The following is a 17,145-nucleotide window of genomic DNA, read 5'->3' on the forward strand; positions in this document are numbered from 1 at the left end:
TACACATACTGTATGTCCCCACAGTGCTACCAGTTGCACATACTTTATGCCCCCACGGTGCTACCAGTTGCACATACTGTATGCCCCCACGGTGCTGCCAGATACACATACTGTATGCCCCCACAGTGCTGCCAGTTACACATACTGTATGCCCCCACAGTGCTGCCAGTTACACATACTTTATGCCCCCACAGTGCTGCCAGTTACACATACTGCATGCCCCCACAGTGCTGCCAGTTACACATACAGTTTTCCCCACAGTGCTGCTAGTTACACATACTTTATGCCCCCACGGTGCTGCCAGTTACACATACTATATGGCCCCCCAGTGCTGCCAGTTACACATACTGTATGCCCCCACGGTGCTGCAAGTTACACATACTGTATGCCCCCACGGTGTTGCCAGTTACACATACTGCATGCCCCCACGGTGCTGCCAGTTACACATACTGTATGCCCCCACGGTGCTGCCAGTTACACATACTATATGCCCCCACGGTGCTGCCAGTTACACATACTATATGCCCCCACAGTGCTGCCAGTTACACATACAGTTTCCCCCACAGTGCTGCCAGTTACACATACTGCATGCCTCTACAGTGCTGCCAGTTACACATACTGCATGCCCCTACAGTGCTGCCAGTTACACATACTGCATGCCCCTACAGTGCTGCCAGTTACACATACTGCATGCCCCTACAGTGCTGCCAGTTACACATACTGTTTCCCCCACAGTGCTGCCAGTTACACATACTGTTTCCCCCACAGTGCTGCCAGTTACACATACTGTATGCCACCACAGTGCTGCCAGTTACACATACTGTTTCCCCCACAGTGCTGCCAGTTACACATACTGTATGCCCCCACAGTGGTGCCAGTTACACATACTGTATGCCCCCATAGTGCTGCCAGATACACATAATGAATGTCCCCACAGTGCTGCCAGTTACACATACTTTATGCCCCCATGGTGCTGCCAGTTACACATACTGTATGCCCCCACAGTGCTGCCAGTTACATATACTGCATGCCCCCACAGTGCTGCCAGTTACACATACTGTTTCCCCCACAGTGCTGCCAGTTACACATACTGTTTCCCCCACAGTGCTGCCAGTTACACATACTGTATGCCACCACAGTGCTGCTCAGTGCTCACTGCCACTGCATCCGAGTCCTGCTGCAGCTGCCTGTATGTGAGAAAAAGAGTGCAGCGCACTCCTCTCCTTCCCCCCACTCTCGCGTCCTGCTTATACTGGCATCTGATTTAAAATTGCGACCAACTGACGGACGCTTTTGGAGTCTGTGCCCAGTGAAGATGCTCCTAAAGGTGCCCATACACGGTACAATTGCTGGGTACTATAAGATACTCGCTCCCGTCACACATCTCATAGCACATCACAAAAAGTATAGGTGCCCATACACGCACTGATTTTCCCGGCATCTCATCGCACAGTACAAAAAGTATGTGCTGCACATGCGATGAGACGAGATGAGATGCGATATTGTATACAATAATTGTACTGTGTATGGGCAACGTGCCTTGAGCCGGCCCTGACATACATACTCAGTTTCTGAAATATTTTATCTGGCTGTGAGCATTCTGTTGCTCAGATTAGGTACATATAATTCCCCAGTTTTTAAATGGATGGGAAAGATTGTCTGAGCAGTGAATTAAGTTTTTTGTTTGTTTATAAAGCAGACATGCCTACCCTCCCGGAATGGCCCCCCTTCCCCTGCAATATCATGCGATTAGCGTCATTTTGCGTAATTTAAGACCCGCAACCTATCCGTGTACCTGCGATCACACCATTTGTACGACATGAGGAGGAGCTTAATGACATCACCCTCATCCCCTCCCCCTCGAGGTGTTGCCCTCACCAAGCTTCTCCCGGATAGACAAAATTAAAAATAGGCAAGTACTGTATGTTATAAAGTAAAGGTTTCGTTGACACTAGCGATGTGTACCCAAACACTGCCACTTACCTGTGGTCTCCATGCATTAATGCGACCTTGCTGGTTCAACCTTGCTAAATTTGGAACCCATGAAGAAAACACAGAAGAAAGAGATGAGGAAGCAGAAAGATGGTGAGGAGGGATTTCACCTGATTGCAGACCAAGAGACATTGAGCAACCTGTAAAAGACATAATAATACTGACTGAGCTTTAGAGCATAAAGAAATCTAAATATTTGTTGACAAAGTAAAAATGATAGATAGATAGATAGAAATATAAAAGAGATCTCACTAGTAAGGTCACAGCCAAAAAGTTCCATTCGTAGTCCAGCCCTTACTCCTGTATGTATCGGTTGCAGCCTTAGGAAACGAGCAATAATAGGAGGATCAAAACGGTTCTCTCGAATACTTGATGAATCCACGTTTCCAAAAAATACCTATTAAATAAATTGTACGTTTTCAAATATTATATGTAAATAAACAGAAATTAATCTTTATTTGATTATTATTAAAGTTTTAACGAAACAAAAAAATGTAAATACTGGAGATGATCGTATATGTGTAAACTTTATTTAGCACATACAATAACTGTATATAGGTTACAAATTACCAATTCAAAGATTCTAGTCAGAGCCGGATTATGGGGCTTATTCAAATACATTTGGTCACCCGTGCATTCACACGGAGGACCGCAGGCGCGTTTCTGCGCATGTGCAGACCTAATGTATGTGCACCCACGGCAAACATTCGGTTCGCTGGGTACGACGGTGTGCGGGGCGGCTGAGATGGGAGGGGGGCGCCGGGCTACCCCATTACCATATGGGAATGCCCAGAATTCCATCATGAGCGTTCTCATGGTAATGAGGCAGTACGTGCCAGCGTACACACATATGTAAGTGACTTAAAAGTCCCTTTTATATGCGTGCACGCACCATATCTTTCAATGGTCGCCGACCATCGAAAGATGTGGGCAGTTACCTGAGACATAAAAATGGATGTTTTTGCAAAACATCCATTTGTAGCCTGTGCGGGCGAATCCGCACTGCGAGAGGGGGGGGGGGGGGGGGCGTTCATTCGCCGGGAGGGGATTGGTGGACTCGCAAGGCTGTGAATTCGCAGCCTTGCAAATCAACCAGAATAACCCTCTAAGGCTGCAGGCGGCCGGGGACTAAATAAGCACACATACAATAAACACACAGCCAAAACACATGAACAAAGCAAATGTATACCAAATGCACACACTCATAGCATACTTACACACAACCAACAATGCATCCTTGGGACCACTGAAGAAGATCCTGAAGGCTGCCATGCACGCTCGGGGACCATCGGGTAGGACCAGGCACGTATGTTATTAAAAAATATATTCCAAAAACAGGAAAAATCACTTATCCGAAATGGTTGTGATCCCGAGCATTTCGGATAAGGGATACTCAACCTGTATTAGCAGCCCTGTACCCTAGAAAATCAAAATTGCCTTTTTGAACAAATATGAATTAGGTACATCATTTTTTTATTTTCTGATGATAGCCTCATCATGAGATATTTTAACACCAGCGGCAAAGTAATCCATTGTTTGAAAATAAGCTACAGGGTTTCATGCATAGTAATGCACCTTATTGATGCAGGATTTTAGTAATGATACAACCGGTTGATCTGGGATGGGATTGTATTTGGCCTAGATTCATGTCTCAAGCGTGGTTTACAAAATCAAAATCCATCATGGCCATCATGTTGACATTTAATGGTTGAAATGTCAACATGCAGTATGACAACTTGCTTAGCATGTTGGGATTGACCATGTCAGCCTTTATTATGTGGACACGAATGAAATGTTAAATTAATAGAATGTCATCAAATGTCTTTGATGGTCTAGCAGTGACTTATTTTGTTACAATGATAGAGGAGGCTTCTTGGTCCCAGCAGCAGGGCCAGCTCTACCACAGGGCAGCTTTAGGTAGCTGCCTAGGGTGCCAGGATCTGGGGGGGGGGAGGGGGGATGTCTATGAGGATCCTTTTTGTACTTAATGCAGGTGGTGGCTGTGGAACTTCTAAGACCTCACCGCCATACTTTTCTTGGAGGCATACTTCCCTACTTTACTACTCCCTTCTCCTTGTATTCTATTTTGGGTGGCAAAGGGGGCCTCCAGGAAAAGCAGGTGACCACTTTCCCCAAAGGCTGGGGGACCACCCAATTTTGGGAGCTTCCCTGCCATTCTGAAATTTTAGCTAAGTATGCCTTAACGGGTTGGAAAGTGGGTATTGGTGGCGGGGGTCAGGGGGGGGGGGGGGTTCGTTGAAGTTTTGCCTAGGGTGCTGAGAAGCCTTACACTGGCCCTGCCCAGCTGTCCCACGAAGTGCAGTTCTGGTGCAGATATCAGACAAGTGGCACTCTGATGAGTATGTATTTTCACCCTATGCCTAACTCTAAATCCTCCCTTGACACAGCCTAAACCTAATGTTGAAATACTGAGAATGTCGGGATTTCAACAATGTCAACCTATCCACATTCTAAAAAAGCATGTCATGTTGCGTGTCAAACTTGTCGACATCAGAACGTTGTGGTATTGACATTATAAGTGTCGATATTGTGAATGTGAAGTTATGACTGCAGTACATTCCCACAACCAACAGCACAGACATAAATTAAAAAAGAGAAAATATTTTTGTCATTGCAAAATGATTTCACTTATTGCAGTGAAGAGCATTGTACACACATACCATCTGATTGCTACTAGCATTCCCCTGATATTGACTCCATTGTTCTCCATTCAAGCTATAGAACACAATAAATTGCGATATGTATAGAGAGAGTAGACGGCTCCGAGCACCCTGGGTTTGAATGGCATGAACCAGCATAGGTGTAAGAAGATCCACCTGCGAGAGAGTAAAATATTGTTTCTTTACAACAGCTCAATGACAATAATCCTTCTTGTTTACATTTTATTTCTTCTAATAATCTACTATAGCTGTAATTTTTTTCCTGAATCTTTCACATAGTTTTCACTAAACAGTTGTTTTTATATTTATCAGTTTTCTATAATTTGTTGGAGCAATACTGACATAGGTCACAATTCGGGGGGTGGGGGCAGCAAGACATTATGGGACCATCAGGGAGAGAAGCCGGACTGGGATCAGGAATCATATGGGGAAGGAGATGGGGGGGGGGGGGACGGAGACATAGACAAAGTCCTGGGACATAACAAGGGTATAATCAGGGGTAACTCTCAGGGTGCATCAGGAATGTCATGTAATAAAATGTTATGTTGTAACAGTCACGTTACCCCATTACAGATCTTAGGTACAGATGATCTTAGTATACGGGAAGAAGGGAATGACAGAGGAAGAATTCCCGGAACTATAAATAGGGCAGGCAGTGTGCATGGTGGGGAGGCCTGTAGAGAGTCTATTGAAGGGGAGAGGGGAAAGAGGAAGCTAGTAAAGAATTCAAATGGGTCCTGGGGTGAAACTAATCACAATATTAGAGCCATATCTAAAAATAAACATAAATTAAAATGCTTACTGGCTAATGCAAGAAGCTTAGTGAGTAAAATCGGGGAGCTTGAAACGGTGATCAGTAGGGACGACTACGACATCATTGGTATTACAGAAACATGGTGTAATGAGTCGCATGACTGGGCATTAAACATGGAGGGATATACACTCTACAGGAAAGACAGGGAAAATAGAAGGGGCGGGGGGGTGTGCCTATATGTAAATAATAACTTAACATCATGTGAGAAAAATATGAGCACAGACCTGGAAGACGACAACTCGGAGACAGTGTGGGCAGAGATAACCGACAATAATAAGAAACCAAAAAACAAATTTAGAATAGGGGTATGCTATAGACCACCAAATATAAATGAAAGGGAAGAGTCTCTTCTTTTAAACCAAATCAAACAAGCATCAAATCAGGGTCAGGTATTAATTATGGGGGATTTTAATTTACCCGACATTGATTGGGAAAACGAAACAGGTAAATCAGCAAGAAGCAGTGGGTTCTTAAGCTTACTTAAAGACCAGTTTATTACACAAACGGTAGAAACTCCAACTCGTGATGAGGCGCTCTTGGACTTAGTATTAACAAATAACACAGACTTAGTTTCAAACACAAAAGTAATTGAACAATTAGGGAATAGTGATCACAATATGGTTTCACTGGAAATCAACTTCAGTAAATTACATCAAAAAGGATCTGCAAAAATACTAAACTTCAGAAAAGCGAACTTTGAATTATTCAGGGAAGCCCTAACAGGAATTGGGTGGGAAATGGTTATGGAGGGAAAAAATGCAGAGGAAATGTGGGATACTCTAAAAAAGGTGCTTGATTCACTAACTATTGAATACATTCCTAAAGTAACTAAAGGTAAATTCAACAAAAAAAAGCCACCATGGTTGGACAAAGAAGTAAGGTCAGCTATCAACAATAAAACCAGAGCCTTTAAATTCTATAAAAATAACTTGAATGAGGAGGCGTTCGCAAAATACAAAGAATCAAACAAAACTTGTAAAGGGGTAATCAAAGCAGCTAAAATATTATATGAAGAGTGCATAGCCACTGAAAGCAAAACCAACCCAAAGAAGTTTTTTAAATACATAAATAGTAAACGTTTAATTAAGGAAAACATAAGCCCACTAACTGATACTAGTGGAAAAAGTGTTACTGAGGACAAGGGAAAAGCAAAACTGTTAAATGAGTTCTTCTCATCAGTATTTACTAAGGGAGAGCAGACTGTGGAACGAACATTTACCACAAACGGGACAAATAAGCCAGATCTCATTGTGGATTTCACGCCGAAGGAAATAATACTGAGGCTAAGCAAACTCAAAACAAATAAGTCACCAGGGCCAGATGGGATTCATCCGAGGGTATTAATGGAATTAAGGGATGAACTAGCTACCCCCCTACATTATATCTTTAACAAGTCACTATCGTCAGGTATAGTACCAAAAGATTGGAGAAAAAGGAAAAAAGGAAGATCCCGCTAATAACAGACCCGTTAGATTAACATCAATTGTGGGTAAACTATTTGAAGTATTTTTAAGGGATGGTATCCAGGAATATTTAGATCATCACCGTCTACTCAGTACTAACCAACATGGGTTCGTGAAAAATCGTTCATGCCAAACTAATCTACTAGGGTTCTATGAAGAGGTTAGCAAAAACCTTGATAATGGAAATGCTGTAGATGTGATTTTCCTAGATTTCGCTAAAGCATTTGATACTGTCCCACACAAGAGATTGATTAATAAAATGGAGAACCTAGGATTGGGTGAAAATATCTGCAGATGGGTAGGGAATTGGCTATGTAATAGAGAACAAAGAGTGGTTGTGAATGGTGCCGTATCAGATATTATACCGGTACTAAGTGGAGTGCCCCAGGGTTCGGTTTTGGGGCCCATTTTGTTTAACATTTTTATTAACGATATTGGGATAGGGTTACTCAGCAATGTATCCATCTTTGCGGACGATACAAAACTTAGCAAAGTCATCAAATCACCAGAAGATGTCACCATGCTTCAAAATGATCTTGCAATTCTAGATGAGTGGGCAAAAAAATGGAAGATGAGGTTCAATGTAGATAAATGTAAGGTTATGCACCTTGGGAGACACAACCAGTGTGCAAGTTAAAACCTTAGCGGAGAGGAACTGGGTAATTCCATACTTGAAAAGGATCTAGGAGTCCAAATACAGAGCAATCTAGGATGTAGTGCCCATTGTAATGTAGCTACAAAAAAGGCCAACAAAATTCTGGCATGTATTAAGAGGGGAATGGAAACTAGGGACTCAAGGGTAATTATGCCACTATATAAAGCATTGGTGAGACCTCACCTAGAGTACGGAGTACAGTTCTGGGCCCCACACTATAAAAAGGACATCATAGAATTAGAAAAAGTCCAAAGGCGAGCAACAAAGCTTATTAGGGGAATGGAGAATTTAAGCTACGGGGAGAGATTAAGCAATTTGGGACTATTTACATTAGAAAAGAGACGTTTAAGGGGGGACATGCTCAACATGTACAAGTATATCAAGGGCCAATATAAGGAACTGTCACACACCCTATTTTCTACTAGAAAGGAATCTAGGACGCGAGGGCATGAGTATAGATTAGAAGAAAAAAGATTTCATTCAGCTAGTAGAAAGAATTTCTTTACGGTCAGAACAGTCAAACTCTGGAACTCTCTTCCCAGAGAGGTGGTAACGGCTGGCTCATTAAATGCGTTCAAGGCAAAGTTGGACAAACATTTACTGGAGAAAAACATCCATGGGTACAAATAAGAAATATAATTTGTCTGTAAAATACCAGAACCTACCAAATCAGCAATGGATATCTATACCAGGTTGAACTAGATGGACGCAAGTCTTTTTTCAGCCTTACCTACTATGTAACTATGTAACTATGTAATTCACAGATTTAAATATATGCTTTTGTCTGCTGGAGGCATCAGAATAAAACAAAGACCTCAGAAGATGCAACATGGGAAAATCATCGCAGCCAACAGTCATGATTTTGTCATTAGCATTCTGAGTAATCCTAAACCTACTCAGAATGGCCAGCTCCTGCCTGCTTGCAAGGCCAATGAATCCTATCCCTCGCTGCCATTTTCTCTAAAAGCAGGCAGCACCGTTCCTGCCACCACATACAGTAGCTGCAGTATGTCAATCATGCTATGGCGGGCAGACACTGCAAGTACGGATCACACAGAAGGAGACTTGCACATGCACAGTCTCAGAGATGTATGTATAGCATCGGATTCATGTTCATCTCTGAATCAGGCCCATAGTAACTATTAGATGAAATTAATGAAAAGAGATTTGATAGTACAGACGTTAAGGAAAAATATTACATTTATACCTTTTCTGACCTCTGCTCAAAGGGTTTTTTTTTATTATTTTTTTATGTATAGCTAAAAATCAGAGACTGGAGAATACCAAAATTTTAGTGAAAGAGCAGCAAGAATCAGCCATAGGACAAGAATAAGACAAACAGTGTCTCTCAACAGGCTTGCTGCATGCTTCCCCAGGTAGTAAGGCACTAAGTAAAACCCTGACATCAATTTCTACAGATGCAAGACTAATTATCCTATTCTCAGGCTGAAGACCTGAAAACCCAAAAAGGAGCTTATGGAGGAAGCCCACCATCACTCTCTATCCATATCCTTAGGAACCCCTAACCAGCTTTTTCTAAAGTCGAAAAGTCCTATCAAATCTTTTTTGTAATCACATAAATGATCATCTATCTATCTATACCTATTTGTTTAACACTGAATATAAACAAGAACCACATAGGGATCCCCATTTTTTCTAAAGACAACTGAAGCAATCAGTGAATTATGGAGTTGTAGTTTATATTTTATGTGACTAGGAGATCCAGTATAATCTCCTTATTGGATACATTCTTATTATTAGTTTGCTGTACTTATGGGATGCTAATTTACAAGAATCTAGATATTTGTAGAATTTGATCCTTCTGCATTATTTATATTCTTATAATAATAAGGTTTATTTGGTACATTTATTTTGCTATGGTATATTGTCACTTCTCACCTGAATCCAGGAATGAATATCCACAACACTCCAAGCATTTACAGAGCCACTGTTTTTCAACCTGGCAAATGATGGTAGCCAGGAGCCTTTAAAAATGGGAGAAAAAAAATATACGACAATACAAGTTTATATTCTGACATTAAATGAAATGAATAATACATTAAATTCTCCTGTTATCAATTTATACTTTAATTACCTTAAAAAAGTAAAAAAATTGACAAATTAAACTACCCAGACCCCGAGCAATGACACAGTATAACTACATTTATTTTCTTAAAAGGTGTTGGAAAACAATGCATAGCTACACCCACAGATATCCACAAAGTCCCACTCCCAGGATCTGATTGGCCCATGGGCCAGTTGGTCAAAGAACAGGCAGAATCATCGGTTGGTATAACCATCAATAGTCATAAATTGGTCATAGTTGGCAACTTGCCATACCAAGATAGATGAGTACCGGTGACCACTCCTTTCAAGGAGTTTCTGAGACTGCTTTGTTCAGGTCTGAGGCCAAGATCACTCTTCCAGTTCCTGCAAACATTCTGGCAAATTCCTTCTTAGCTGGACAAAACCATGTGCACTGCAGGTGGGGTAGATGTTACTTGTGCAGAGAGAGTTAGATTTGGGTGAGATCTATATGTGCTTCTGAGGTACCCCTGTTTGTGTGTTTAAACTGGGACTTCAGCCAAATGCTTCTTATGGAGCCCTTATGGACTGGGGCTGCAGGGGTTAATTGCCTTCCTGGTTCTCTGGTAACAGGAGCAGCCAAAAGAGAGAGCATCTTTAGAGCACTACGACCCAGGGGAGTTGTCAGAATCCCTGAAAGAGAAGGAAACAGAGCTGTGCTGCTATCGGGCAGAGATCAGAAGTGAAGGTTGAGTTGAGACAATGAGTGAGGAGAGCAGCAGCATGGCGTGGCTGCAGCAGAGTGAGAAGCAGTGTGGCAAGTGAGGACAGGAGTGTGTGCCTGTGGGAGAAGGAGCCACAAGTGGGAAGTGATTGGCATAAGCCAACAACTGCAGCAGTTAGTACAGGTAATCCAATAACACACAGCCCTTGCCAGTCCATGAACCCCTTCAAAATCTGCCCTGAGAGACTGCCCCTGTATCCACCTGAAGGCACCCCACAGTACCCCTGTAGCTAGGGTTGCCACCTCTAACGTTTTTCCGGGAATCTCCCGGATCCGGTAGCAACCCTCAAGGAGGCTTTTTCAGTGTTTGAAAAAGCCTCCATGCTCTTCTCCGCCGCCCGCCGCGTAGAGACAGTCGCGCGCAAGATGATAATATCATCATCTCGCAAGCCTGTCTGCAGGCCTGCCGCCCGCCGCATTCCGCCCTCCGCTGGTGTCACTTGCGGCTGCCAGCCCAGCCAACCCACAAGCCCAGCCAGCCCACAAGCCAGCCAAGCCAGCCCAGCCAGCCAACCCGCAAGCCAAGCCAGCCCAGCCAGCAAGCCAGCCCAGCCTTAGGTAAATTAATTAACAGCCAGCACATTTAATATATATATATATGTTTTTTCACCATGCATTATCTTGATGAATTGCTAATATAGTGCTTAATTGAATGTTTAATTGCTTCAGATAGAATGAGGGCCGCATAGGCTCGAGGGAATTTAAGAGCCTGTGATTTTGTTGTCCATAAGTAAAGGTATAGAAGCATCAGTGTAAAGCCTAGGGAAATAACATTTGAGTGGCAGTTAGAACTGCCAATCAGGTAGCAGGGGGCGTCAGCATAGAGAGGGGTATATTAGGGATCAGAGCCAGGAAGTAAGCCTCTTGGAGTCTGGATCAATCTGGAAGCAGAACAGCTAAATCTGCCTTCCTCTCTCTGCACAGCATCTGTCCTGTCCCAACACCATCTATCCCCTCTACCTGCCTAATATCTGCCCCTCTTCCTGCCAATCATCTGTCCCTCCCTGTCCAGTATTCTTCCTGTCCCTGCCCACCATCCATCTCCCCTCCCTCTGCCCACCATTTGTCCCCCCTCTTCCTGACCACCATCTCTCCCCTTTCTCTCTGCCTATCATTTCTCACTCTCTCTGTGTCCATCATCTCTCTCCCCCTTTACCTGTCCATCATCTGTCCACCTCTCCCTGCCCACCAACTGTCTCCCCTCTCTGCCCAGCATCTCTCCCCCTCCCTGCCCATTAATCTGTCCCCCTCTCCCTGCCCATCATCTGTCCCCCCATCATCTCTCCTCCATCTCCTCACCATCTGCCCCCTTCTCACCACCATCTGCACCTTCTCTCCACATCTGTACCACCCTCTCTCTACCCAGCATCTGTCCCCCACCAATCCCTCCCCAGCATCTGCCCCTCTCTCCCCACATCTGTCCCCCTCTTTGCCCAGCATATGCAGAACTGCGCCCCTATCCCCAGCATCTGCCCCCCCTCTCCCTGCCCATCATAGCTCCCCCCTCTGTTTGCCCAGCATCTGCCCCCCCTTTTCCTGCGCATCATCTTTTCACCCTATACCCCTCTGCCCAGCAACTGTCTCCCTCTCCCCACATCTGTCCCTCCTCTACATACCCTTTATTTATGTGTGCTGTCCCTTTATTAATTAAATATGTGATGGAGGGCACAAATATAGAGTTTGCAGGACTCGGAGTGTGCTGGACACTCTAGCACTGGCCCTGAATCTGCCTCTACTTCATCTAAGAAGTTGGCCTACTCTAGTGCCAAAATACATTATGAGGAATATTTTAAAATAAAGAGTGATCAATACGCTTTTTCCACTAATTACAAATTCCACAAGTTTGGTAAACTTTCGAATTTGTTACAGGGTTCCCAGTCAACCATGATGGTTCGCCCATTATGGAGTGATGATGGTACTGTACTATGATGGGTTTGAGATGTCAAATCACCGTTATTATGAAGACCTTTATATATATATATATATATATATATATATATTCTGACCCTTCTCACATGGGAGTTCCTCTAGCTGTAGATAATTCCCCATCTCCCTGGGTTTTTCACTCTCTACCACAAATCCCTGATGAATCTTCCCATATCTATCGGTCGCAATTACACTTGAGTAATTACAGATGCTTATCTGCCGAATTCTACCAACTTTTGCTGCCCTGATTTGGTGAGAATTTGGTGGCTTTTTATAATCATATCATTTGTACTCATTCTGTACCGCTATATTTTAACTCTGCAATTATTAAGTTACTCTCTAAGCTGGGTAAAGATTTGACTCTGCCTGGATCCTATCGTCCTATATCATTATTGAATTTTGATTTACAAATTGTTCACCTAGATCCTGGCTGATAGATTAAAACTACTGGGAAGTTTGAGTGATGGGAAGTTTGAGTGTTCCTGATCTGGCGGTATATTCTTCTGCTATATTTTTCAGATATATCGGTGACTGGCTGCTCAGGACTAGTTCCTATACAGACAACCTCCTTGACACTGCTTTATTTTCACCGTTTTCCCAAAATGCAGTACTACAGATGGAGCAGCTCCCTTCGGCCTCCGCCAGCTGACAGGAGGGGGTGCGCATGCACAAGATGCTCACACACCCCATACTGTCAGAGACCTCAGCCGCCCTCTGCAGCTCTCCAGCAGCCTCCCCAAGCTGCCCCCAGCTCCTTCCTAACCATGCCCATCTTCCTGAAGCGGAGACTGGCAGGGAAAGCGCTCCCCACCACCATGCTGATGGGGATGTCTGGCGATTCCCTGCCCTGGCTGAGAGGTGCTCCATCTACACATTCTAAATTGGTAGATATACCCACTTTTATTAAAGAGAACCTCTCAATCATGGATATGTACTGCCATCAACAAAAAGTTCCAAGCTGATTTTCACTACTCCCTATGGGGTAACCCGGCATTTCCCCATTCATTTTCCAATGTGGGCTTCACTCACTGGAAAGATAAAGGCTTGGCCTTAATTTCTATAGTCTTTGACCCAGGCGGAGGCTTACTCTCTTTTGCAGATCTCCAATTCCAAATTTAGTCTCCCCACTCAAAATTTTTATATGTATCTCCAAACTAGGCATTACAACTGATCCCCTTAGAATCTAACCAACCGGCAATGCTTCTCTTTTCCGTTCTCAAGCTTATTTCATCGGTCCCCTATACAATTAGCCTGTTAAATGTACCTATGGTCTCTCTGTTGGTGCCCTCTGCTTGGTATGCTATGCTATGGAAGTGGTCTGTGGAGATCACTGGCATTACTATATTGTCCCAACTCTTATCCAATTACGACTACACACTTAAATATTTACAATCATCATATTTTTTAAAAGAAGGTCATATATATGGATGATTCAGAGGGCTTACATCTCTCCTGCACAAAGGAAATATATGACTACCTTGTAATTGGGTGATTGGGTTAAGTGCGGGAAGTCTCATACTTTTATTGACTCTATATGGGAATGTGGTAAGGTTTGGAAATTTTGGTACAAAGTTACTCAATTGATTAACACCATGTTTGCTACCCACTTGCGTCTTGACCCTTTGGCGGTTATTTGTGTAAATTTTAGACATTGGGATTTAGGTAGTCTAAATTTCAACTGTTACTGTAGCTGTAGTCATTACTGTTGCAAAAAAATATATACTTACAGTATTTGCTGGACCCATTCTTTAGCAGAAGTTAAACTAAAACTGTTTTAGACATTATATTTTGACAGGTGGGCCACTATCCGTCATCTGGAGAAGGGAGTCATAAGGTTTTACAAAAAGTGGTAATTCTTCATTAATACTTTAGATGAACCACTCAGGTTCTGAAGTTATTTGAGGGTACTACTTGGAGTCTTCTTAAAAAGTGGCCATAGGTTTATAGAGTATTCTGTTTCTCACTTATCTACCATCATATATTGTTCATGCTGTTTATAGAATACCATGTCACAAGTTCTTACTATGTTTTCCTTTCTACTCCATTACTTCTCTCCTAGTATTATCTCCCTTTTGTCAGTATGCTATTTTATTGATTCATTGATGTCTATGTTAGTGATGTACTTTTACTCCTTTTTTATCTTAGTCACAATTTCCATAACTCCTAATTTAACATATATAAAAATTGTCCATTGCAATATACTACATTGTTTATTGCATATTTATCCACATCATGAGAACATTTAACCTTTATATGTGCATGTTTAATCATCTCAGTATGTGTAGAATATACATGTTTATGCACATGACTATGTTTTTTTCACCATGCATTATCTTGATGAATTGCTAATATAGTCCTTAATTGAATGTTTAATTGCTTCAGATAGAGTGAGGGCCGCATAGGCTTGAGGGAATTTAAGAGCCTGTGAATTTGTTGTCCATAAGTAAAGGTATAGAAGCATCAGTGTAAAGCCTAGGGAAATAAAATTTGAGTGTCAGTTAGAACTGCCAATCAGGTAGCAGGGGGCGTCAGCATAGAGAGGGGTATATTAGGGATCAGAGCCAGGAAGTAAGCCTCTTTGAGTCTGGATCAATCTGGAAGCAGAACAGCTAAATCTGGAAGCAGAAGCAGATAAGTTACTTTTCAATTGCTTACATTCTCTCTCATTCCTCCTCATTCCTCCCTGTACAGCTTGCTTTTTCTGTCTGTGTACCTTAACTTCTCCTGCTTGCACAAAATACCCTGTCCTGGATCACAGCCACATGTAGACAGTGTCAGGGCTGGGGATTTCCATGCTGGCAGTGGTGATACTACAGCACCACCTGCTGGCGCCCTGGTTACTAGGTTTGATTCCACTTGTGGCATTTAATATGGGGGGTGTCTTTGAGGCACAAGGCCTTCTATCTGTGGGCTCCCCGCCTCACTTGGGATGGTACAGCCATGCCTGTTACAGTTGGCCCACCATTTCTGCCCTCTCTGTTAGCTAAAACAGTGGTGAGAGCTGCTCAATGAAACTAGTAATGCCCCCCAGGTGCTGCAAGGGAGGGGGATTTAACCCCCAGCACACCAAAGGGCATTAGTAATAAGATATGAAAAACCAACATAATAGAGGGTCATTCAGAGATCTTAGTTACATATATTTAGCAAAAGATATGATAAGCTTCCGGGCCTCGTCACGGGCTTCTCTGATGCCGGATATAATTGTCTTAACGGTAAGGCTACATGATAACAGCACTTAATATATCTGAGTTGAGAGCCAGCCTATCAGGAGTTACCCCTAAATCCTCCTTGTGGCACTACAGGAACCAGCATGCCCTCCAGAGCTCACTCCATGTGGCCTCCCTGCCTACTGGCATAGCCGGGCCCCAGTCTGAGCAGCCTTGCTTACAGGGCCTTATGCCTCTTAATTTTACCACGAGTTTACCAGCGATGTTTTTGTTGCTGGTGGGTCACCAGTTTGCAGAATACATGGTTGTTTACCTAACCTCAGACCGCTGGGCACCTATTTGTTTATACAGGCCTACAGTAGTTTGGTTTCCGGGCTTTTCCATTGCAGCAGGCTGCATATCAGAAATACGCCCCTTACAAGAGGTTACAGGGTGCTTTGTACATACCTGTGTGGGCTGGCACATCCCCGCTGCAGTCTCTTGTTTGGTAGTCTGGCGCATTCTCAAGCTTTTCTGGGCTAGTTTCCCTTCAGCTAAGGTCTCTACACATTCCCCTAGTTTCCCAATGCGCCCCCCTCCCTGAGGGCCGTGGGTCAGTCGAGGTGACCTCCCACCTTGTTGTTTCCCAGGGTCTTTAGCGCTGTGATGTCTCTTGCCTGTGTTTTCTTTCAAGGTCACAGTTGGTGCAGATCGTATTTCCTCTGCGGCTGAGCCATCACCACTGGACTTCGGTGCCTGCCGCGTCGGAAGCTGCAGTTACCCGGGTGACGTCAGCAGTGGAACAGGGGGCAGACTTCACAGATGCTCCACAGAGTCCACATTCCGGCAGCTGCGAGCACTCCCCAAAGAGGCCATGTCAAGCAGGGGAACATCCCCGACTCACCCGGCGGCTGAGGGTACCGACCTTGCAGAGCATGGATCCGGCATGCCGGCTCCTCTACCTTCAGCCGAAACAGAAATCCCTCATGTTACCTCAGCACCGGGCCCGATGAACACGTGAACGTCCTACGTTACCTGTTCCCGGTTACCGTGCCATTCATAACAACAAGGACAGAGCACAGCGCGATGATGATGTAAGTGTTGTCATACTCACGAGGGGTCCAAACCCATCTTAAGGGGTGCAACCACGTTGACATTTAGCTGGAGATCATAGGTAGGGGCCTGCCTTTGGCGTAGCCTCCAGGCAAGAAGCCCTTTACAGGGGGGAAACCCGGGGTGAGATCCGGCAGCAAAGAGAAGCACTTTGCCTTTCATGACGGCAAGTGTGACCGAGGGGCAAAATGTAGTTTCTGCGGGGCAGGTCACCCCTCAAAACTGTATAAACCTGATGCACGCCACGCAGATCGGGGCGGGGTCGGCACTGGCAGCCCGAGGTGGTGAGACAAAAGGTGCTGGCGGAAATCTAATTGGGCAGTATGGCGGGGCCTTCCCAGGCTAACCCGCTGAGCGGGATTTGTTTCTCCCCTCTGGGGGTGGTTCCCAAGGAAGCCCCTGGTAAATATAGACTCATTCAGCACCTGTCTTACCCCCACGGGGTTTCCATCACGGACTCTATCCCCGACGACTGCTGCAGCGCTGCTTCAGTATCAGTTGTTCTATCAGGTCCTTAACATAGTCCGGGGTTTTCGGCAGGGGGGA

The 17,145-nt window shown here is 44.1% G+C and overlaps 1 protein-coding gene across 1 annotated transcript in view; it reads right to left on the reverse strand.

Annotated features, from left to right (window-relative positions):
- Nucleotides 1–17,145, reverse strand: part of LOC146035519 (coagulation factor VIII-like) — a 215,182-nt gene that overhangs the window by 11,982 nt on the left and 186,055 nt on the right. The window contains exons 21-24 of the mRNA XM_083159025.1: nucleotides 9,505–9,590; nucleotides 4,674–4,829; nucleotides 2,245–2,389; nucleotides 1,984–2,132 (exon numbers count right to left, since the gene is read on the reverse strand). Of these exons, the coding sequence (XP_083015151.1) occupies nucleotides 1,984–2,132; nucleotides 2,245–2,389; nucleotides 4,674–4,829; nucleotides 9,505–9,590 (536 nt within the window). The remainder of the gene's footprint in view (nucleotides 1–1,983; nucleotides 2,133–2,244; nucleotides 2,390–4,673; nucleotides 4,830–9,504; nucleotides 9,591–17,145) is intronic.

The sequence above is a fragment of the Crinia signifera genome, chromosome 9 (assembly GCF_055691185.1).
Source record: "Crinia signifera chromosome 9, ASM5569118v1, whole genome shotgun sequence".
Taxonomy (NCBI): domain Eukaryota; kingdom Metazoa; phylum Chordata; class Amphibia; order Anura; family Myobatrachidae; genus Crinia; species Crinia signifera.